The 24,827-nt window shown below is 41.6% G+C and overlaps 2 protein-coding genes and 1 pseudogene across 10 annotated transcripts in view; 2 read left to right on the top strand and 1 right to left on the bottom strand.

Moving 5' to 3' along the window:
• The window catches only part of TASL (TLR adaptor interacting with endolysosomal SLC15A4), a 49,765-nt gene extending 42,098 nt beyond the window's left edge, over positions 1 to 7,667 (bottom strand). Inside the window, exon 1 of the mRNA XM_087722102.1 lies at positions 7,570 to 7,667. The gene's annotated coding sequence lies outside the window, so the exon portion shown is untranslated. The remainder of the gene's footprint in view (positions 1 to 7,569) is intronic.
• On the top strand, positions 1,759 to 2,557 carry LOC148044454 (uncharacterized; annotated as a pseudogene).
• Positions 7,668 to 8,001: 334 nt separating the features above from the next.
• The window catches only part of GK (glycerol kinase), a 137,435-nt gene continuing 120,609 nt past the window's right edge, over positions 8,002 to 24,827 (top strand). For 3 of the 9 annotated variants that reach the window (XM_087721819.1, XM_087721818.1, XM_087721817.1), the window contains exons 1-2: positions 8,002 to 8,211; positions 21,563 to 21,636. In XM_087721819.1, the coding sequence (XP_087577945.1) occupies positions 8,128 to 8,211; positions 21,563 to 21,636 (158 nt within the window). In that variant the 5' untranslated portion in view covers positions 8,002 to 8,127. The remainder of the gene's footprint in view (positions 8,212 to 21,562; positions 21,637 to 24,827) is intronic. The other 6 variants (XM_087721825.1, XM_087721822.1, XM_087721821.1 and 3 more) reach the window with 5 other exon arrangements.

The following is a 24,827-nucleotide window of genomic DNA, read 5'->3' as shown; positions in this document are numbered from 1 at the left end:
ACATGTAGGGGTTATGTAGGGGTCACAGCTGATTCTATAGGCAAAATATAAATTCTAGGTCTGAAGTAAGTTTGGTTGAAGTTTCTGAGGGTGATGCAATGAAGGGGCATGTGTTCTGAAAGGGTGTTGGATAATTCCTATTGTGGCTTAATGGCTTTTATCCTGTTTTGGCTCTTGGGTGACGATATTTGCTTATGAATAGAGTTATCTAGATACTTGTCTTCTTTCAATAAGTTTTTTATCTCTTAAGTGCTGACATTTGCTGCGGACTATTAAGGAAAGTGGGGGTTGCTTTCTGCCTCTAAAAAACTATGTTTCTCCATTTCTCCCTTTGGGAAATATAATCATCTGCCTTTTAAAAATATTCCTCAAAATATTCCATTGTTGGGGTGGGGCTTCCCACATCCCCCCCCCCTTTTGGCATAGCATGTATGTCAGCTTTGGAAGCCATATTAACACTGGAAGCTTCCACGCTGCCACATTCCTATGCTTGAGAAATTAGGAGGGGGGATTTAGTAGATGGAATGTAGTTAGACATACGTAAAGCATTCTTTTTTTGGTCAAGGTCATGGTATTCCTGCACCTGGAGGAAGAGTGGTTGAAGAGATGAGTCGAGTTGGGAGGGATTGGGATTGAACCATGTGATTGGTGCAGGGGATGGGTTAGGACTTTGAAATGCCTGTCTCAGAGTTTTCACTGGAGTTTTAGTTTTCTGGAAACTAACATTAACCCGAATCTCTAAGTAGTTAAACAGCACTCCAAAAGGGGGCTGTCCGGGATGCTGAGCTCCAGCACCGACCTGAAGCTCGTGTAGTGCAACAACTCAGCGAAGATGGAGGGGAGGGGAGATTGCAGAAGGAGCCATGGAAATGGATACCAGAGAACTTATCAAGACCCGGTATTCTCCTTCTGAAGATGTGGTGTGAGTGCTTGAAGCTGCAGAGACGACACGAACGTTAGATGCTCAGCCCAGGAAACAGATTCAGATTCCTGGAAAGGTTGCCAGTCAGATCCAACTCTAAAGATGGGACTGGAGGAATTTTCCTGATTCAGGATCTCAAGGTAGAACTAGCGTGGCGTCAATACCTTTCTACTCAGCCAGAGATGACCAAGGGATCGGCTCAGTACAACAGGGTCAAACTGCAGCAGGGAGACAGCAGATGCAGCCAGCATTGGGAATGCTACAACCGTCTATTGCCTCCCACTGCTTCCCACTGTGGAATGTATCCTCCCAGGCTGGGGATTCTATCCCAGCTATGGGTGGGTCCAGTGCCAGTGACTTCCAGCCACCCAAATTACAGAACTGGTTAGATTAGAAATGGGAAGGCATTGTGAACTGATAAGATTTGTAGTGGTGCCAAAGATGTCATATTAGACCTTGCTTGGCTTGACAAACCATTAAATGGGAGGATGGATGCCAGCACCGTTAACTCCAGTTTTTTGGGGATCACTATGGGCCCAATATGCCCCAACAATCCTTGCACAGTAGTGGGGTGTGATCCAGCAGCTGGCTGGAGCCCCCCTGTTACAACTGAAAAACCAGTGTAGCAGCCAGCCCCTGTCCAGCAGCCAGCTGCAATCCAGCAGCAACACCTCCCCAGATTCCAGCTCAGCCGCCGGCATTAGCCCTGTCGCCCGCTGCAGCACCCCAACAGGTCTCCACTCTACTGCCTGCTGCAGCACACCAGCAAGCCCCTGCCCTGCCACTGGTCGCTGAGGCAATTCCACTAGCAAGACCAACACCACCATAGTTTCAAGCAACTTTTGATGGTAAGCCTGCCAAACTGGCTTATTTTCTCAGCCAAGTCTGGGCTCATACAGACCGATTTGCAGAACAATACGAAACAGATCATGACTTAGTATCAGTGATCACAGAAGGGATGAATGAAGCAGATGCTTCTGACTGGATAGCCCAGCTGCACAATGAGGGGGCTGCTGAACTAAATGATGTTGAGGGTTTTGTTGAATTGCTTTGGGACAGATTTGAAGACGCTGACCAAATCAACAAAAACGAAACCACAATAAAAGTGATGAAGCAAGGTAACCGACCCATAAAAGACTTCACAGGGGATGTTAGACGAGTCACAGGGAACCTCAGACATTGGCCTGACAGAATATTCCTGCACTACTTTAAAGAGCCCATCAATCAAGAAGTCAGAAAAGCCTGTGGCGTCTGAGGGGTGCCAGAGCGCCTACAAGACTGGTACATCATGTCTATAGCTCTGGGTAGAGAGATTCACCCACACAGCAAACCCACAGCTGAGAGGTCCCCATGGAGGACTTCAGCGAGATGCCCTTTGACTAAGCCAACCAAGGCCACTCCTATCAATCCACAGGGGTCAAGAAGTGCCATTGTTGCGGACAAGCAGGTCATCAAGCTTCTGAATATCTTGCACCTGCCCCAGTCCCACAACCACAGCCAGCCATGGCTACCAGAGGCAGAAGGGCTCCACAAAAGCCCCCAGATACCAGCCAGTTTGCCAGACAAGCCATCAAGGTTCCCCTCCCCACCAAAGAAAGTGAGGAACCTCCGACCAAAAAGACCACTCCAAACTAGGCTAACAAGGAAGACGACCTGCTGATGAATGCAGCCACCCACCACCCCCTTTTCAGTTAAAGTGAAGTTGGTGATGCCTGAGACAGGGAAGCAAGGAGAATTAAAAGCAGTGATAGATACAGGCTGTACGAGATGATTAATTGGGCTTCCAATCATTGAACAATTAGGGATAAAAACTAGAGCACTAAAATGCCCAATTAAGTTTGAAAAGATAGATGGAATGTTAATTGGAGGACTTCCAGCCACCCAAGTTACAGAACTGGTTAGATTAGAAATGGGAAGGCATTGTGAACTGATAGGATTTGTAGTGGTGCCAAAGATGTCATACTAGACCTTGCTTGGCTTGACAAACCATTAAATGGGAGGATGGATACCTGAAAATCATAATTGGCATCGACCCACTACCCCGTCCCTCCTGACATGAGACTGCCAAACAATAGGGGCCAAAGCAGGCCCAAGAGGTGGCTGAGCCTCCCCCCCCACCAGGCAGCCATTCAGTTGAGTGCAGTGAGTCCAGAGCGGATTTCCCTCCACCACCATTGGTCTTACCTTGCAGTTCCAGCTTGTGTGGCCTGCAATACTCTACTCAAGGTAAGGTTTTCACTTGGCCAAAGGGTGGGGGCCAGTGAGTGGGCAAGGTGATGTGGGTGGTGCAGCCTTTTGTTCCCGTGTGGGCCAGATTAATTTCTTTCAGGGGCCATATCCAGCCCAGAGGCTGTAGTTTGAGGATGCCTGATTTAGTGCAATATAAAAAAAGCAAGTGGCGCTTATTTTTCTGGATGCCTAAAAGGCATTTGACAACTTAGCTTGGCAATTTATGATCCAACAAATTAGAAGTATGAACTTCGGAGATAAATTTGGAAATATGATAGAAACTATATACACCACCCAAAAGGCAAATGTAATACTAAATGGGGACTCCACAAATACATTCCAAATAACGAAAGGAGTATGTCAGGGGTGTCCATTGTCACCTCTACTCTTTATCCTGACACTAGAAATATTATTAATCAGAATTAGAGCAAACCAAAAAATAAAAGGAACGACGATCAAAAAGGAAGAATATAAAGTTCAGACCTTTGCTGTTGATTTGGTATTTTTTATCAAGGAGCCATTGGAAACTACCCTCATCTTATTACAAGAAATAAGGAAATATGGAGAAGTATCGGGCCTTAAAATTAATAAAGAAAAGACCAAAATTCTAGTTAAAAATTTAACAATGAATCAGAAAAAAGAATTAGAGGAGGAAATGGGATTACAAATTAATAAAAAGATTAAATATTTAAGAATCTGGTTAACGGCAAGGTGGTCCTCAATAAAACGATGATAATTATATAAAATTAGTTCAACAAATAAAGAAGGATTTGGAAAGGTGGGGAACACTACAATTATCTCTATTAGGAAGAATATTAAAATAAATATCTTACCCAAATTACTTTATCTAGTCCAAATAATCCCTATAAAATTGAACAACAGGTTTTTTACAGACCTAAACAAAATAATTATAAAATTTGTCTGGTCAGGTAGAAAGGCACGGATAAAATTACCCTCATTCCAGGATAGTAAAGCCACCTCGGCTTTGGACTCCCGGCATGGGATCTCTACTACAAGGCTGCGATATTAGAATGGATTAGAGATTGGATAAACCTAAAAAATAGAAGAATCTTAATACTGGAAGGGCACGATTTACAAAAGGGATGGCACACTTTTCTGTAGGAGAAGGGGAATAAAGCACATTTGTATTTTTAAGACGAAAAATAAGGGACACATTGATACAAACCTGGGAAGACATAAAGAGAAAACACTATATGAAGATCCCCGGGTGGCTATCCGCCATGGAGGCTATGATCTACCCCAATATATTAGATATAGGTAAAATGTTTAAGTACAATGAAATTTTACATTGCCAAAGGAAACTCAAAAACAATCAGGACCTACGAGAACAAGGAATATGTATTGACTGGTGGCCATATCTACAGTTACAATCAAGATACAAAAAGGATGCAAAGGAATATGGATTTGATATTCAACCACAACAATTAGATAAACTATTGGTAGGCCCAGAGGGAAAATTAATAACCAAAATCTATCATTACCTGCTAAAATTTGATAGAGCAGAGGAGATTGTAAAAGAGTCGATGATTGCCTGGGCCAAAAATTTTGGACACAATATAGAATTAGAAGACTGGGAAACAATTTGGAACAAAAATTATACTATTACAAAATCCGCAGCATATAAGGAAAATCAATACAAGATATTTTACTGTTGACATCAAGCGCCAGCAAGGCTGGCCAAGCTGTATCCAAATTTAAATCCAAAATGCTGGAAATGCAAACAGGGACAAGGTACCTTCTTTCACTTATGGTGGTCATGCCCCAAATTGAAGTTACTGGCTGAAAATACAGAAATGGCTGCAGGAATTAACTAAATGTCAAATAGAATTCAAACTGGAAATGTTTCTGTTATGTCCTTGGCTTTGCCAACGTGCTGATGCAAGATCGTCCCTGATTGGCTGGAAGTTTGACAGCGAGAAGGGGAGAATGGAGTGTCCCAATTGGTTGCCCCATCTTACAGTGTGCATATAAATAGCAGTCAGATGGAAGCTTTCCCTGTTGTCAGTTCAGAGCTGTTGGTTTACTGTTAGCTGTTAATAAACCTGTTTGAATTACGATCCGTGTTGCCTCAGTCCTGTCCCTCCAGGTCTCTCTTCAGACCACTGGTGATGAGGGTGGGATACATGGACTGAGGAATTGGATCAGCTAAATCACTAGGCAAATCAGAGCTGAACACGTTCGAAAGGAATGCTGCCTCTTGCCTGAAGTAATTTGGAGCAGTCTGTCCTTTTCAGGATGTCTACCCTAGCTACTTTTGCAGCCTTCTGTCCGGCAACTGAGCCTTGGGACACATACCTACAATGATTTTAGTCTTTCCTCAAGGCTAACGATCTGACCTGTCCAGCAGCCGCAAACTATCATGTTTTTTAAGCTGCGCAGCCCAGAGATGTTCGGTATGGCCATAGCTCTCTCTGCGCCTCAGCCTGTACAGTCGGTGCCATGGAACTAATTGATAGACAAGCTGAAGAGCCATTACACTCCAGCCCCATCCCAAACCATAAGAAGGTACGCATTCCGGCACAAACTTCAGAAGGGGGGAGAATCCATAAACCACTTTATGGCTTTCCTCAGGTCTGTAGCCCTGCACTGCGATTTTGCCAACCTGGATGATGATCTTCTTGACGAGTTGGTCTGTGGAGTCAGGCTACAGCGTAGACTATTGGCTCACATAGACCTGACTGTAAAGGCAGCTCTCAAAGAGGCTCAAGTGTCCGAGATGTCAGACAACTCAACTGCAGAAATTCAAAAATTTCAAAACACGCTGCCCTCTTCTGCTCTTTAATAGTCCACCACGATGAGGAGGGTGGCAAAAATGACAGCGGAGACGAAGAAGAAGATAGCACAAGCTGCCTCAGGGCAAATTCTGACAGGGGGCCTCAAAAAGGAAAACTTTTTCCTCAAACTGCCTGTGCTGGATGTGGCGGCAACCACACCAGCCCTATGCCGCCGTTGCAGAAAAAAAGAGCATCTAGCAAAGGTCTGCCAAGCTCTTTCTCCCCCTGCCAACTGGCTACGAGGCAGGGCAGATGCGAGAACCTCATTCAGATGACCTGCCAACCCCAGAGAGAACTGTTTTGCTATCTCCCTTGATCGCCACATCCCTGAGGTCTCCATTAGCCAAGCCAATGAGGGAAACACCAGCAAACTTTATCTCAATGTCAGTCTTGAGGGAGCACCCTGCAAGATGGAGGTGGACACTGGGTCCTCTTGTTCCCTCATTTCCTGGAGCACACTTAAACGCTTAGTGTCCTCTACATCTAAGAAATGGCTGGACTCTTGTAACGTTAGGCTGCGGGATTACCAGGGAACCACCATCCCTATTGTAGGCAGTGGCACATTTGCAGTAGTCACTGAGCATGGGTTGCTTCCCTCTCATCGTTGTCCAGAACCCCCACCAACAATACTTGGCCTGGACTGGTTTGCTCAAGCCACGTGGTCCTGTCCACCAATAAACCATCTTTCCAAGCAGCCTCCATGTCTCCAGTGTCTTTTTCCCCACTTGGAGCCGAACCTAGAAGGACATTTCTTTCATCACTGGGAAATATTGAAAAGGCAGAATATTATATTTCCCTGGATAAGAAATGGAGAAACATGTTTTTAGGGAGGAAACAGACTCACTCTTAATAGTCTCCACCTTTGTCAATGGGCCATTAAAGGCCTGAGCCAGTCTATTCTACATAGCAAAGATCTACCTCCATCTGCAACAGAAACGCGCAACATGGCATCTGGGAACTTAACCAAGCTTGGGACTCAAAAGACAGACAGCCTACAAAGTTAGCTCCTGGGAGTCTGACAACCAATCTGGATGCATTTCTTGCACAGGAACTGGAAGCTATGCGGTGGGCCCGAACACAGGGTATAAAAAACTCAGGGACTCTCAGCAAGACCCTTTTAGTTAGTTATAGTTTATAGTTTATTGATCTTGTATGCCGCCCACTCCCGAAGGACTCAGGGCGGCTTATAATAAAAAGGGGAAGGGGATAAATAGACAAAACAACAATTTAAAATACACAACATTCATAGTTACCGTGGGGCTGGATACTTCAACAGCCCCCCAGCCTGCCGAAGCAGCCAGGACTTAGTGGCTTTGCGGAAGGCCCGAAGAGTAGTAAGGGTCCGGATCTCCACAGGGAGCTCTTCCCTTCTTTTTCTTCACTCAACATTTTAGAAGCATGTGATCCCTTTTTGCCTAGGACTTCAAGCCATGTGGTCATGTCCACCATTAAAATCTTTCCAAGCAGCCTCCATGTTTCCAGTGTCTTTTTCCCCACTTGGAGCTGAACCCAGAAGGACATTTCTTCCAACACAACAATATAGATATAGGATAAACTTCAAATCTTTTTACCCAACCTTTGAGGACATTTGAAGAATTAAAGTAGAGCTCCCCACTTGCTCACCAGAAGAAGTTGTACAGATTTTTAACGGCAACGATTATTGCCAGGTAAACTTGCAAAGATTAACAACTTTCAGCATGAGAGAAAGGGAGTTCGCGTTGCCTCTTGACGGACTGGAATGGCGGATTATTTCATAATAGGCAGAGGAACGCGGAAATCGTTCTAAATTCCTGGCAAGGAGGCAACGATTCTTTCCCCAACGTTTTGCAATCCGAGACACAGACAGCTAGCGAAACTCGAGTTAACCTGAAAGCCCATCAGATACGTCAGAGGCATGTGATCATTCGTCTCAGAGGCAATTGCCCACTTCAGAACCTTTAGCCTATTTCCTGTGCTTGGTGGAAAACCCCGCCCCTTCTGCTTCATTTCGCCTGCTGATTGGCGCCCGAGGGGCAGCATGTTGGCCAGCGCCCTTTTCTCCGCCTTCAGTCTCTCCTTTGAGAAGCCACGCGCATTTGGCTTTGAGGGCGCCGACGTGAGAGCCTCTGGATTCTCTGCTGCTTCTTGCTCGGGCAGGGTCGCCTAGGAAACGGGCCAGGGGCGCGCCGACCGAGCCTTCCTATGGCCGCGGTTGTGGCCCATTGTGGAGCTATGGGTCCCCTAGTGGGAGCCATCGACCAAGGGACAAGCTCCACAAGGTTCTTGGTAAGCGCAAATAAACACGAGGAGCGGTCGCTGTTTCCATTCGAGAACAAGGCGAGCGAGTCACAAAGGAAAGGCTATTGCCCTTGGGAATGTGGAGGTCACCGGCTAGGAGAGGCGGCGGACATGTGACTGTTAAGGAGAGCCACTTGCCCGACCGACTCAGCGGGATAGGCTCCCGGACATCCCTTAACAGGTGTTCAGGTTCATCTATAGAAGCGAGAGGAAGGATAGATGAACGGACAGTTGAATAGCGATAGTGTGAACTTGTTTTGGCCCACTACGAAATAAAATGAAAGTATTCTGGAGTAGAGGAAGTCTTTTGGATGTGATGCAAGCCTTCACTACGTTTGGTTCATTTAGCAAGTTAAGCATTGCCGAAATAAATAGTGACATTATTTTTGATACAGTCATTAACATAATTATTCTACTTCTTTGTCTTTCTTTTTGACAGGAAAATAGAACAGATTTTTACTGTTTCTAAATGGGATGATATTTTTAATTGCTCCTAAATGGAACTGCAATTTTATCCTTTTTTTTTTTTTTGCTGGAGTGAAAGGTAGTTTCAATTGGTTTGGCTTCCATTAGCAGTTAGAATATGTATCTTCTTGTCATTCTTCCTAGCCAGCTTCCAACAAGCAAAGTCAATGGGGGAAGCCAGATTCATTTAAAAAATACATGATTTAATTAACAGTTGCAGTGATTTGCTTAACAATTGTGGCAAAAAGGTCAAAATGGGACAAACTAACTTAACTGCCTTACTGAGCAATGGAAATTTGGATCTTAAATCGAGGATGCTTTCAGATGAGGATTTTATAAAGCAATTTCATCCTTTTCATCCTCTTCAATTTGAAATCCTCATGCATATTCTGTGTATGGAATGGTTCTAGTATCATCCTCTAAGACTGACTTAGTTAATTACATAATCTTTAAATTCAGAGGTATTGGGTGAGGGCAGTGAAAGTTTTTTTAATGGCATTTAGGTATTTTTAGTGCAAGTTATGTGATTATCTTGGACATGTTTATTTGAATCATCTATAAAATATATAAAGTGAAGTTTTGTTTTCATTCTTGTCAGATTGACTTCTGCTCATTACAGGTGGAAGGTTAAGTGACAAGTATCAGAAAGGAAAGAGTTTTTGTAATTTAGTGTTAAAAGAGTTTTTAAAAATCCTGTGAATTTCATTAATGGCATTTCTTAATATTTTTTTCACTCTAAATATGAGTCACTACTTTTTAAAAGACAAAAGTTACTTGGAGAACTGACTAGAACTCATGAACTTGTTCCCAAGTTAGGAAAGAGTGGTAGATGAAATTCATTGACAGACTATAAAATACCTGCCTTTGTTGAAGTAAAATGTCATCACAGAAAGAGGAGTGTTTAGATTAAAACAATTTTAGTCTGGGAATGTACCAAAAAAATGTATTAACTGTACAGAAAGTTTAAATGTTTTGGTAGGCTCATGCAACCTGCTTTCAACTTAGCATATATTTGTCAATTTTCAGAAGAACCTAAGTAAGAAGCATTTTTATTAATAATGATACTAAATCCAGTTTTGTGTACCATATGTATTAAATGTTACCAATGAAATTAGTCCCTCAGAAGGAATTGTGAACTGACAAATGACTTTATAAAAGTGGTGCCAAAGACAGCTGCAAAAACTAAGGAACCAGTAAGTGGACTGGTTCTTATAAACCTCTCTGGATAAGGAGAGAGAAATCACTCATATTGATTCATGTCCCATCCCCCCATAAGGAGTCCATGTGTCCCATACTCCATGAGGAGACTTGCAGGGCAATGTTTTTCCATGTTTGAGTTCTAGGAGACAATGGAATCAGCCATTTTACTTGCAAGCCTTTTAAGAAGATTTCATTTATTTATATTTCATTTTTCTGAATTGTCCATCTCCTTCAAAGTTACTAAGTTCACAAATTTCATTTTCTAATTACTTTTGAAATTTGACTATTAACCTTCTTAAAATTATTAGAAACCTTTAGAATTACAAATATGAAAAGAATATGAGCTTAAGAAGTTTGGGGGAAACAAACCTATTTTGGCTATCCTGGCTCTTGCAAATCATAACAAGATAAGGGATGATTTTATAAATTAGAACTAGAAGGGACCAATGTTCCCTCTAATTTTTTTCAGTGTGAGCAGAAAAGTATAGTGTTTGAGTGGCATATTTTCATGCCTGAGCACCTGAATTTTTTTCACAGATGTCACCTAAGACAACAACGAAATTAGTATTATTTAAAACTCAAAGTTATGTTTATTCAAGGTACCCGCTTAATTAAAAGTGTTATATAATATCAGTATCACTTAACACTTTTTCCACAATACAAATGGCATAGTAGAATAATAGAAAGTGTGGCAGGCCAAAGATCCAAAAGGAATATGGCTGCAGGCCTGACAGGTGGCCTTTCCTCAGAAGAAAGTGTTTCCTGAAAAGAGAATAATGTAGGGGTTAACATAAGCAGAACTAACCACCTCTTTCTCCCCCCCCCCCCAGGGGGGCCCTTTGGCTTATTGGGAAACTTATAATGGAATTGTTTTATTAACTTATCCGCTTTTACATTCCAACTTTTTACCCAAGTAGCTCTGGAGAAAGGCTACCCCTTCCAGTGCACTAAATATTGCAAATGACCTCTATACAACCTATAGTCTTTTTTTTCCCCACTTCATAGTGTGTTTTTCCCTCTATCACTACTGGAGGAGGGGGAGGCTGGGTGGACAGTCTTAGGCTGGACCCAATCACTGTCTTAAGTAAGCTGTAATGAAAGACTGTGAATTTTTCCTAGAATTCTGGGCAGACTGAGCTGAACCGTAACTGGGTTAATTATTTTCACTATTGGGAACCGACCTAGAAATTTTGGGCCTAATTTCTTGCTTGGAATTCTTAACTTTATGTATTGGGTCGACAAGAAAACTTTATCCCACGTGGAAAGGGGGTTGGAGTGAGTGGTGTTTTTCAGCTTGTTTCTTGTACTCTTCTGCTGCTTCCGCTAGAGCTTTTTTCATATTTTCCCACCTCTGTTTAAGAAAGTCCATCAATTCAGTCAGAGACATGGAAGAGGGTGTTCCCTGGGCAGTTCAGGCATAGGGACAAATTACATGCCACTGGTAACTTGAAAAGGAGTTAATCCAATGCTGCTGAGGACAGCGTTGTTGTACGCGACTTCAGCGAAAGGTAGCAAATCCGACCAGTTGTCTTGTTGGTAATCCACATAGCAACGGAGGTACTGTTCCACCATCGCATTGGCTTTTTCTGTTGCTCCATTCCTACTTGGATGAAAAGCTGAGCTAAGTCCTTGTGTGGACCCAATGGACCTCAGGAACTCTCTCCAGAACTTGGCGGTGAACTGAACTCCTGAGATGATCCTCCTGAGTACTCCGTGCAGGCGGTAAATGTATTTAACAAACATTTTTGCTAGCTTCTTTGCAGATGGTAGTCCTGAGCAAGCAATGAAATGGGCTTGCTTGGAAAATAGGTCAATGACTGTCCAAATGACTTTATTATTGCTGCTGTCTGGGAGCTTGACAATGAAGTCCATTGCGATTTCATCCTATGGTCGGTCTGGTTGGCCACTCGTTGCAGCAATCCAGGGGGCTTGCCTGGCTGTTTTTTCCTGGTTGCGCAAGTGGCAAGCTTTTTATGTAATCTTCAACTTCAGATTTCATCTTTGGCCACCAAAATTGATGCCTGGTGAGGTGGAGCATTTTTAGAAATCCAAAGTGGCCTCCTAACCTCACGTCATGGCTTCACTGTAGTACTTCCAGCCTCAAGGTTGCGGGAATGTACAGTTTGGATCCTTTCCAGGCTAAACCATCTCTCATTGTCATTGAGCCAGGGGTCTGCGGGCAGCGCTGATTTCATTGCTGTGGTCAGCTTGTCCTGGCTTAGGGTAGGGGGTTGGTTAGACTGGCTTCTGGTGGTGACTTGGGCCGCTTTTGGTGGGAAGGGGGAAGGATGGGATGAACCACTTCTTCCCTCTTACTGTCATATTGCAATTTTCTTGATAAGGCATCTGCTAGCAAGTTCTTCCCTGCGGGGATGTGCTTCAGTTCGAATTTGAACCTTCAGAAGTATTGTGTCCAGTAAACTTGCTTTGGGGACAGTCTTCAGGGGCTTTTGAGGGCTTCGAGGTTTTTATGGTCAATCCAGACCTCAAAGGGTACATCCGCCCCTCCATGTCTCCAAGTGAGCAGGGCCCTTTGGGCGGACTACTTAATTGAGTTCGATAGTCCCCAGGTGGCCTTCTGGCTTCACAGGTGGTAGTGGCCAAAAGCTTATAATCAATTTCCGAACATCGTCCTCCCACTTTATGATAGCTGTCCACTTTTCCAGCCATGCAAGCCCCAAGATAATTGACTCATGCATCTTTGGAGCTACGTTGAATCTGAGGAGTTCATAGTGGCGTCCCATCTGCAACCTTACCAAGTCGGTAATTAGTTTGGCTGGGTCCCTCCAATTAGTATCCCATCCACCTGCCCAAACTGAATGGGATTGGCTATGGGTCTTGTGTGTATGCCTAGCTGCCCCACAATAGACATGCTGATTAAGAATTGGGTGCAGCCAGTGTCCACGATTGCCTCAACCTTCCCTTCTACCCCCATCCCGGGCACTGTGAGCTTGGCTACAATGGCAAAGGGGTGAATGGGTGTACTTACTATTGGGTCATCATCCCCACTGCTTCCTTCATCTTGGCAAGGGCCCTTCAGCTGGGCCTCCACTGACCCCTAGGGAAAGGGTTTGTGTATCTGAGGCTTGCCTGGAAAATAACTGCTTGTCTTTTCCCAGGTAGCTTCATTTGCCTCTCTGCTAGTTGAGGTTCTTGGAGGAGCTTCAGCACTTTCCCCTGTCTCGCTATTGGCAGGGAATCATCTTTGGAAGGGGCAGCTCTCCCTCCTCTGAGCTTCCCAATCTTTTTCCCACTGTTGCTTTTTGAAGAGGGGCAGAGCCACTGTGCCTGATGCTGGTTTTGTGCTGGCGTGGGTGGGGGCAAGGAAGAGGGTGACTCATCTGCTGTTCCCAGGTCTCCTGGTTCTCCCTGTTGGGGCATTGTGCCTGGGGGTTGAACAGGTAGGGGGTTCCGTCCCTGAGGTTGCCCCGTGCCAGTTATCTGAATTTGTGCCATTTGCTGAGGTGGGGCAGGCATCCATGGGTATTGCACCCATCCATGGCCTGGGAAGAAAACCCACCCAGGTGGAACTTGATTCGCAGGCTGCAGCCCAAACATCGATGGCTGGCTAGGGAGAGAAATCCCCCAGCCCCCCTGCTGCTGGCTGGATTGACTTCTCCATCCTGGTTGAGGGACCATCTGCATCCCAGGGAGGAGGAGCACTGCCATTGTTCTTGCTCCAGCGGCAAGGTGTTGGCCTGATCCTCTTTTCACTTTATGGAAGGAGCATAAATCTCCACTCCAATATTATTGGAGTTGAAATCATTTTTATCAAGGTGGCTAAAGGAAGGCATAACAGATCTTTTTTTTAAAAAATCATTTGCTATTATTCTGGAACTTCTTTAGAGTGGTCATGGTCAAGATCTACAATTGGATTATAACAACCAATTTTCTTGTCTGCTAATGCAAGTCAACTATAATCATGGGGGAAAAAGTCTACTCTCTTTTGAGTTCTATAGTTTTATGTACCAGGACATAGTAAAAAATCATCTGGTCCTTAGCAGTTCTTAAAACTGTCAACAACAGATGACATATTACACCATGTCATCATTTATTTTTTAAAAAGAAAGCCAAAAATGCAGAAGCCAGGTATAAAAATACATCTTACTGCTTCCAAGCTGGATCATGGAGAAAGCTAGGGAGTTCCAGAAAAACATTGTACTTCTGCTTCATTGACTATGCTAAAGCCTTTGATTGTGTGCATCACAACAAATTGTGGCAAGTTCTTAAAGAGATGGGAATACCAAACCATCTAATTTGTCTCTTGAGAAACCTATATGCGGGTCAAGAAGCAACAGTAAGAACTGGACCTAGAACCACTGATTGGTTCAAAATTGGGAAAGGAGTCTGGCAAGGCTGTATACTGTTGACCTGCCTATTTAACTTACATGCATAGGACATCATGAGAAAGGCAGGGCTAGATGAATCAAAAGTTGGAATTAAGATTGCAGTGAGAAATATCAACAACCTCAGATATGCAGATGATACCACTCTAATGGCAGAAAGTGAAGAGGAACTAAAGAGCCTTTTAATATGGATGAAGATGGTGAGTGCAAAAGTGGCTTGAAACTCAACATTAAGAAAACTAAGATCATGGCATCCAGCCCTCTCAATTCCTGGCAAATAGATGGGGAAGAAATGGAGGTAGTGACAGATTTTATTTCCCTGGGCACCAAGATCACCACAGATGGGGACTGCAGCCAAGAAATTAAAAGATGCTTGCTCCTGGGGAGGAAAGTGATGGCAAATCTAGACAGCAGACTAAAAAGCAGAGACATCACTCTTCCAACAAAAGTGCGTACAGTCAAGGCTACAGTTTTCCCAGTTGCAATGGATGGCTGTGAAAGGTGGACCACAAGAAAGGCTGGGCGCCAAAGAATTGAGGCCTTTGAACCATGGTGTTTGAGAAGATAGCAATAGCAATAGCAGTAGACTTATATACCGCTTCATAGGCCTTTCAGGCCTCTCTAAGCGGTTTACAGAGAGTCAGCATATTGCCCCCAACAATCTGGGTCCTCATTTTACCCACCTCGGAAGGATGGAAGGCTGAGTCAACCCTGAGCCGGTGAGATTTGAACCGCTGACCTGCTAATCTAGCAGTAGCCTGCAGTGCTGCATTTAACCACTGCGCCACCTTGGCTCTAGATTCCTGCGAGTCCCTTGGACTGTAAGGCAATCAAACCGGTCAGTCCTAGAGGAGATCAACCCTGGTTGCTCTTTACAAGGCCAGATCCTGTAGATAAACCTCAAATACTTTGACCACCTAATAAGAAGGAAGGACTCATTGGAGAAGAGCCTAATGCTGGGAAAGATTGAGGGCAAAAGAAGAAAGGGACAACAGAGAATGAGATGGCTGGATGGAATCAACAAAGTGTTCGGCATGAGCTTAAATGGACTCCAGAGGATGGTAGAGGACAGGAAGGCCTGGAGGAACGTTGTCCATGGGGTGGCGATGGGTCGGACACGACTTCGCAACTAACAACAAAATATTGATTATTAATACAATTACTTGAATTGCCAAATAAACAATGTCCAAGCTGTGTAATTGTACTTATTTATTTATTTATTTATTTATTTATTAAACAGATTCCCCTCAATACCTAATGACAATGGGCAGCTCACAACAATCAAAACAGAACTGCAATAAAACAAAAGGAAGGGGGCAAAAAACTATGACAGGAACAACAAACTGGATAGGAATGAAGGAAGAGGCCTGGCTCTCCTTCATCAAAGACCTTCATGGGTCTTCTAAACAACCAGAGTGGGGCCCAGTAATCTTATTCCATGGCAGCAGTGCTAGAGAGAAGACATGTTTCTTGGGTCCTTTAGATCAGTGTTTTTCAACCTTTTTTGTGCAAAGGCACACTTTTTTCATGAAAAAAATCACGAGGCACACCACCATTAGAAAATGTTAAAAAAATTTAACTCTGTGCCTATATTGACTATAGGCAGGTGTTTTTCCCACGGCACACCTTACACTATGTCACGGCACACTAGTGTGCCGCGGCACAGTGGTTGAAAAACACTGCTTTAGATAACATTGTTTAATCAAAAAAATCTAGACAGCACCAACCTTGCAAAATCAGATTGGCTGAGGAGATACTATGGGAGGCAGGTGGTCTGTCGAATAGTCCTTGTCTCATATAAACCAATGTTTGTTTATAAATTGCTAATAGCCTGGTGAAAGAACTGACCATATATATATACAGGTTCGATTCCCAGTAAGGGTGTCATATATATGATTTGATTTTTACAACCCCTGATAAGCCCCAATTATGGGAGGAAGCTAACTGCTTCCATCATCTGTCAATCGGCTTGTCACAAGAGTCCATAACGACAGAAACCCAATATTTTTACTGTTGCCTTTGTTATATTTGTGGTTTTTTTTATTTGTGCTGATACCAGGGGTTGTAAAAATCAAATAGATACCTTTCACCCTGGCTTCGCTGATAACGGATAAGAGCCTGTGGCCTAATGGCTAAGATCTCTGCCTAGTGTGCCTAGTATGCCATATAGCCCAGGTTCAAATCCCAGTAAGGGTATGGCTAGCTGATGAGAGCTAAATAGCTTGAAATAGATCTATACTAGTCTCCCTTTATTTATTTATCAGCACAAATAAAAAAAAACACAAATTATATATATATATATATATATATATATATATATATATATATATATATATATATATATATATATATATATATATATATATATATATATATATATATATATATATATATATATATATATATATATATGTTATATTTATGCTGATAAATAAATAAAGGGAGACTAGTATAGATCTATTTCAAGCTATTTAGCTCTCATCAGCTAGCCATACCCAAGTTTGGGAATCGAACCTGTGCTCCATTGCCTCCCAGGCAGGGAGTTAACCATTTGAGCTACAGAGAACGACTCCTTTATCAGCCAGCCAGGGTGGGAGGTATATACTTAAAGTCACAACCCCTGGTATGCCCAAGTATGGGAGGAAGGTCACACTTCCACTCTCTGTCATTAGGCTCGTCACAAGAGACCATACAGACAGAAACCCAATATTTTTTACTGTTGCCTTTTTGTTACATTTGTTATATTTATGCTGATAAATAAATAAAGGGAGACTAGTATAGATCTATTTCAAGCTATTTAGCTCTCATCAGCTAGCCATACCCAAGTTTGGGAATCGAACCTGTGCTCCATTGCCTCCCAGGCAGGGAGTTAACCATTTGAGCTACAGAGAACGACTCCTTTATCAGCCAGCCAGGGTGGGAGGTATATACTTAAAGTCACAACCCCTGGTATGCCCAAGTATGGGAGGAAGGTCACACTTCCACTCTCTGTCATTAGGCTCGTCACAAGAGACCATACAGACAGAAACCCAATATTTTTTACTGTTGCCTTTTTGTTACATTTGTTATATTTATGCTGATAAATAAATAAAGGGAGACTAGTATAGATCTATTTCAAGCTATTTAGCTCTCATCAGCTAGCCACACCCTTGTTGGGAATCGAACCTGTGCTCTATTGCCTCTTAGGCAGATGTGTTAACCATTGAGCTACACGGCTCGACTCCTTATCAGCCAGCCAGGGTGAGAGGTATATATTTAAAGTCACAACCCCTGACCTTCCTCCCATATTTGGGCATACCAGGGGTTGTGACTTTAAATATATAAATATAAATAAATATAAATATAAATATAAATATAAATAATATAAATATAAATAATATAAATATAAATATAAATATAAATATAAATATAAATATAAATATAAATATAAATATAAATATAAATATAAATATAAATATAAATATAAATATAAATAATATATATAAATATAAATATAAATATAAATTATATATATATATATATATATATATATATATATATATATATATATATATATATAATTTATATTTATATTTATATTTATATATATTTATATTTATATTTATATTTATATTTATATTTATATTTATATTTATATTTATATTTATATTATTTATATTTATATTTATATTTATATTTATATTTATATTTATATTTATATTTATATTTATATTTATATTTATATTTATATTTATATTTATATTATTTATATTTATATTTATATTTATATTTATTTATATTTATATATTTAAAGTCACAACCCCTGGTATGCCCAAATATGGGAGGAAGGTCAGGGGTTGTGACTTTAAATATATACCTCTCACCCTGGCTGGCTGATAAGGAGTCGAGCCGTGTAGCTCAATGGTTAACACATCTGCCTAAGAGGCAATAGAGCACAGGTTCGATTCCCAACAGGGGTGTGGCTAGCTGATGAGAGCTAAATAGCTTGAAATAGATCTATACTAGTCTCCCTTTATTTATTTATCAGCATAAAATATAACAAATTATATATATATATATATATATATATATATATATATATATATATATATATACACACACACACACACACACACACATATATATACACACACACACACACACACACACACACACACACACACACACACACACACACACACACACACACACATATATATATATATATATATATATATATATATATATATATATATATATATACACGCTCAGAATTGTTGAACTCAAATAGAAGAAGTATGTAATTCAGTTCAAATTTAATTGTCATCTTCATCTTCATAGATAAGTTAAGTCTGATCTACTTTACAGCATAAGTTGACCACTATTTTTTTTAAAAATTTCTGATGTACACAGTGGCAAGCTCTAGTGCTTGATCTTGATGACATAGATAATAATAGATTATTTATATTTGTCAAATGGAATAAAGAAAAATAGTGGGTTTTTACTTAAAACATTTGTTTTACATTTAGGTGTTACATTTTTCTTCAGATTGTCTTTCCTTTAAATCTACTTTATGGTGCAAACATTATAAGCAAGTTGTTTCCAGAAAGAGGGGAAAAAATAAAGCCTATGTTCAAATATACAGTACAAAATCTCAACTTAATAAAGAAATGTCTCTAATCTTGTTCATTTGAATACTTTTCTTCCTGAAAAGTCTGTACCATTGTTCAAATTAGGCCAGCGGTTCTCAACCTGTGGGTTTGGACCCCTTTGGGGGTCGAATGACCCTTTTACAGGGGTCGCCTAAGACCCTAGGAGAAAACATTTTTTCAATGGTCTTAGGAACTGAGACACCAATTTGATGGTTGGGGGTCACCACAATATGAGGAACTGTATTAAAGGGTCGCGGCATTGGGAAGGTTGAGAACCAGTGAATTAGACAATGATAACTCGGGCGCTGGCATCAAATAAATAAAACTAAGTGATGGTTTTGACTTACAAATAGATACTTACTAATCTGAGTCAAAGATAAACAAGTTAGATAAGTTGAACAACCTTTAGGTAATGATTAACAATTGTTATTCTTTCTTACAATCATCTACCTTTCATCAGTATGATTTCGTTTTATCTGTAATATTTGAACTTTGGAATTAAATACTCTTAAGACATATTAACTGAAAAACAGTAAATATAATTTAGAAATAAAAAAGCCATCTGCTTGATGCAGGCACATAACACACAGGAAATGTTTCCAAAATATTTCATATGACATAATTATGCAAACATTATGTTTTAAGAGTTGTCGGGATTTATATAGATGAACTCAATATATCTTGTAACATTCCTTGTCCAATTATTTTACAAAATTAATTCTCCCTTAGATTTATGTGAGAATTGCTTGGTTTATGTCATGAAAATTAGTTCTATTGATTATTCTCACACAAATATAATTGGTTTCAATGGTACATTTTTACTTTCATGAAGTTTTATTTATTTGTATCCTGCCTTTATTATTTTTGCAAGTCACTCAAAAGCAATGAACTTATCCAGCACACCTTCCTCCTCCCATTTTCCCCACAAAAGTAACTCTTTGAGGTGAGTTGGGTTGAGAGAGAGTGACTGGCCCACCATTCTGGCTTTCCTGGCTAAGGTGGGACTAGAACTCATGATGTTCTGCTTTTTAGCCTTTTACCTTAATCACTAGGCCCGTGATGGCAAACCTATGGCACGCATGCCACAGATGGCACACAGAACCCTCTCTGGGGGCACATGAGCCATTGCCCCAGCTCTGCTCCACTGTGCATGCACCCATGTCTCCCGCCAGCCAGCTAGTTTTCGAGTGTCTGCCATGCATGTGCAGGGGGCAGGGGGCATGTGGGAGACGCTCGTGCATGCGTGGGAGGCATGGCACATGGGGTCATGCACATATGCGTGGGTTGGGTAGGACACATGGGGGTGGTCGCGTGTGCATTGCATAATGGGTGTATATGCGTGGCTGCTTTCGGCACTCTGTGCCAAAAAGGCTAGCCATCATTACACTAGACCAAACTGGCTATCTTACTTTGTATGGAATATATTTTCTGGTCACATTCTAAAACTAATTCCACCCACTCCCATAAAATAAATAAGTTTCATGGATGAAAGCATCATTGCATGTAGTTGTTGTTATACATTGCTTCATTTTAAAAGGGCAAGGATATATTTTCTTGTTTCTTGTTGCTATCCATCATTAGTAAACAGGTGTTCAGTCAGGAGCTCACAGTTTTGCATTATTATTTTGTATAACTAACCATTGCTAAAGCTAATAGTTGCTTCATAATATCTGAAGGGCACCATGTCCCTGTTCTACTTAATTGTCATGTTTCTAATATGCAACACAATAAGAGTATGAATGTGCATTATATAAATTAGTCAGGACAATGGAAATATTGAAATCCAGATCTACTCACTACTACAATCAGAAGGATACTATAATGAGTGAGGTTTTTTGGGGGGTAAAATGTTACTTTTGTATATCAATTTGATAGCATGATTGTTGATTCTGACTATTAACATAGAAAATGGTAGATAGGTTTATGAATTTCTGATAAGCAAGGAAAACTCATATTTAGCCTCATTTTTATAGACCAGACCGGACAAGTTCATAGTTGCTATTATTTATTCAAAGTTCAGATGTTCAGAATTTAGAACTCTAATTATATTTCTATGAATATTAGAATATTTCTTAGTGTTTGTAAAAAATTATTCAGGAACATAAGTGTAATGGCAGACTTTTAAAAATTATTGTAAAGGCGGATTAAGGAATAATATTTGATTTATTTAGTTATGAAATTTGAAAATAGTATAGTATAGCCTTTATTGACATTGTACATCATGTATACAACCAAAAGTGGTTTTAGCCTCACTGGTGCAATCCATGACAAAAAATACAAACAACATAAATAGTATAAAAAATAATCTCTATGCAAGTAATTAGGGAGGTGGGGAGAAAAAAAATGAAAAAAATTAGTCATATGTTTCCATGTGTGGGTGGAGTGATTGTGGTTGTGATTAACATATATCATCTAATTCCATATATTGAGTTTTCATATCACTGCAAAATTATAGTTGAAAAGTTGTAAATTGGGATCCAGAAGTGCTTGTACTTTCTTTTAAATAAAGTATTTTAAAATAGCATGTTATTTGTTATTTGTTTTTAGGGTTAAGTGAGCATTATGCTACAATTCTTTTATTTGACCATTTCTTGTTATATATGAAGAAAGCAGTATACTGTTCTTCCTTGTGTTGAGCTTCCCTTTTAACTATGGATATACAAACTGTTTTGGTAACTATATATTTATTGCTTACAGGTTTTCAATGCAAACACAGCTGAATTATTGAGTCATCACCAAGTGGAAATCCAGCAGAAATTCCCCAAAGAAGGGTATTGCTTCTTTATATTTCAATATTTGATGTTTTATATTATATTACTAAATTCTGTGTAAAAAAGCTAATTAAGTTTTTTTAACTGATGGAATTTTTCCATCTATATGACAAATGGTATGGCTTTCTTTGTAATGGCTCCTCTCCTAACTTGAGAAAGTAAAGACTCTTGAAATGGATTATTTCAAAAGGAACCTTTAATCAGTCAGGATGGAAACCATTAGAGGCAAAGCAGCATCTGAAACCCTTTAGGCAATACAAGTGGGATTAAGCTGATAATGACCCCTCCCCTTTGTCTGAATGCAGATTCTGACCAATACATGTGTGAAGATGTTTCCTTAACTCTTCTGCCCTGAGAGTCAATAAAACACACATTCCCATGGCTATATCTAGTTAGACATTAAAGTAAGTTATCCCACATGGCTGTCATAAACATCCCTCCAGAGATGCTGGGATCTTCAGTCTTCCGGTGACAGGAAACCAGTTGTAAAGTTATAAACTCAGTTGTTCAGATACAGCTAGTGATTTAACTCCAAGCCCCCCCCCCCCCAATTGAATGGCAGTATCACTTTTAGGGATCTGACATTCTTATTTCCTCCCTTTATTATGTTATTGAAATCTGTGTTAGCTAACACCCAAATTCATATTTTTAGAGTGTGGTAGAAGTTGAATTGTAGACAACTGAGAAAATTCAAGACAGATAATTATTTTTCTCGGCTCTTAGAATTTAAATGCGTACAACATGAATAGAAAGGCAGTTCATGTGTTCAAATTTGCTTCTTCTTCAGGCTTATAGCCATGTTATATATATTTTAGTCTTTATATAGTTTCATTGTATAGTTACGTTTTTTAAATTTGTTTCAATTCAGACCTAAAAGTTTACATTGCAATAAATGGAATGGCTTTTTAAGATTAACATCATAAATTGGATATTCTTGCAGTAGAATACCTCCTAATATCCCCTAGACTTGCACAGTAATTTTAGAAGTTTGGTGGTACTTAGTTTATATCACCAAGATAACTCTTGTATGGTTTACTAGGAAAATAGGAAGCAGTTATGCTTGAACATGCTATTCAATATTATATATATGTTTCACCCATCATAGAAATGTTACTATAGTGAACCTATATCAGGTATATTAAACCTGCTATGAGTAATAATTCTGGTACATGCCTCAATACATAAGAAATAAAATACGTAAATTTTGATGCTTATGTTTATCTTTAAATCCCAGCAATTTAAACTTTGTATTTTAAACTGGATTCTTAATAAGAACATTGTGACAGAAAGGCTACATATTTTTAATATGATTTTATGGGTATCATAGAATGGTAACACATGACAAAACATATTGTGATCAAATCCCATCCTTTTTATTCTTACATTCCACAGAAATACTGTATTTCCTTGAAAATATGACCTACCCAAAAATAAGCCCTAGCCAGATTTTCGCACCTCCTAATAATAAGCCCTACCCCCATATAAGCCCTAGTTAAGCTCCGCCCACTCAGTCCCACCATCTGATTGCTTTCGGCTGCAATAGGGCAGGAGGGTGTGCAACACCACCATGAGGTGAGGCAGGAGGTAGAAGCTGTCACATGCACCTCATATCTGCATATCTCAGGGCCCCCACAGCCAGCCATTCCCTCCTTGGTGACCTCCCCCAACCATTCAATTATCTGGCTGCCTGCTCACCTCTTCCCTTTCACTACCCTTCTAAGACAGATTATCATTCTATGGAGGCTGGACAGGTGAGATTGGTTCTCTTACCTAGTACCCCTCCACCGTTTTGGAGTGAGGGGGGGAGTGAAAGGCGGAGACATACAATGGATCTGGAAAGCAGGTTAGAGAAGGAATGCTTTGGGGAAGTGAGGGGAGCCGGGCAGTGGTGTCCAAGCTCTCAACCTCCACGGTGACAAGGCAAACCCCTCCCCCCCAAGGACTCCAGGTGCTGAAACAGGCCCATCTCAAGGCAAGGCGAGCATCTACTGAATGCATCAGCAGAGCTGCTGCCTTCGAAACTGCAAAGGGGGACAAGGCAGTCTGAGACAGTGCCATAGGACCACAGCAGCAGGTGGTGGAGGAGGCAGTGGCCGCTGCTGGGAAGGTGATCTGTGGGGCGGGATGGGGGACAGAAGACAGGCCCTCCAGGAGCAGGCACAGATGATGTGCAACAGTGGAGGAGGCCTTTCAGCTTCACTCCTCCTGCAGCAAATAGCAAAGGGGGACTGGGTAAAGGGACTGAGCCTCACCCACCCATCGTCTATAGTATAGCAGTCTGGCACACGAGAGGAGTGAAAAGGAAGAGGCGGGTGGGCGCCTGGGTCATTGAACGGGCGAAGCAGCCCTTTCCCCATCTCACTTGGCTGTTAATGGGGTGGGGAGGATCTGGAGAAGAATGTAGAATGGCAGGGGTGGAGCGCGCAGGGGCTGCGGCATGGTGCCACCCTGCCTCCTGCCTCGCTTGGTCCATTCATTATTTGGCCTGCAGAGCCCTTAAGAAGCAGCATCAGCATCCAGAGCATCTTCTCCATCTGACTCGGCTATTGATGAAGTTGTTCAGCACTGCCACCGAATGGAGGCAGGGGTGAAGCTGGAGGACAACATAGGGCAACCGTCGTGGAGTGTGCAGGGGCCACGGCATGGTGCAACCCCTGCCCCAACTTCTGCCTCGCCCAGTCCATTCATTAGCCAGATTGCAGCCCCTTCCCTGTCTCACATGGTGGCCATTGGGGTGCCTCCTGCCTCCCACCATCTGTTGTCCTGGCTGGGATTTGTGCTGCCGCCACCTCACCCCATCAGCAATCAGGGCTCTGTAGGCCCTGCCGCCCCAACGGTATTCTTCGCCATCCATCTATCCAGGGCTTGTGCAGAGATGGGTGGCATTGCGGCACTGGATGGGAGCTGTGGCTGCAGGAAGGATGGATAGGGCTCTATGGGAGGTAGCAGCCATCTTTCTGGCGGGGAAGGCCAGGCAAGGGGGGGCGATGGTCTCCGGAGCAGGCTGCCTGCTCTGCGCTCCACCCCAGAAGCTAGATAAAACTCCATTGAAGTGACCCAGCGGGCAGAAGGGTTTGACTTTTCACCTGGCTCTTTCTTCCATTCCATTTATTTTTCCTGGACGGACCTTTTCCTACACCCCACCCACTTTGTCTTTCATTTTGTCTTACTTTTTCACACAGGAGGTGGGC

The sequence above is a fragment of the Thamnophis sirtalis genome, unplaced genomic scaffold (assembly GCF_051295495.1).
Source record: "Thamnophis sirtalis isolate CommonGarterSnake01/CBP01778 unplaced genomic scaffold, rThaSir2_p1.2 scaffold_8, whole genome shotgun sequence".
Lineage (NCBI taxonomy): Eukaryota > Metazoa > Chordata > Lepidosauria > Squamata > Natricidae > Thamnophis > Thamnophis sirtalis.
This window is presented reverse-complemented; position numbering and strand designations above follow the sequence as displayed.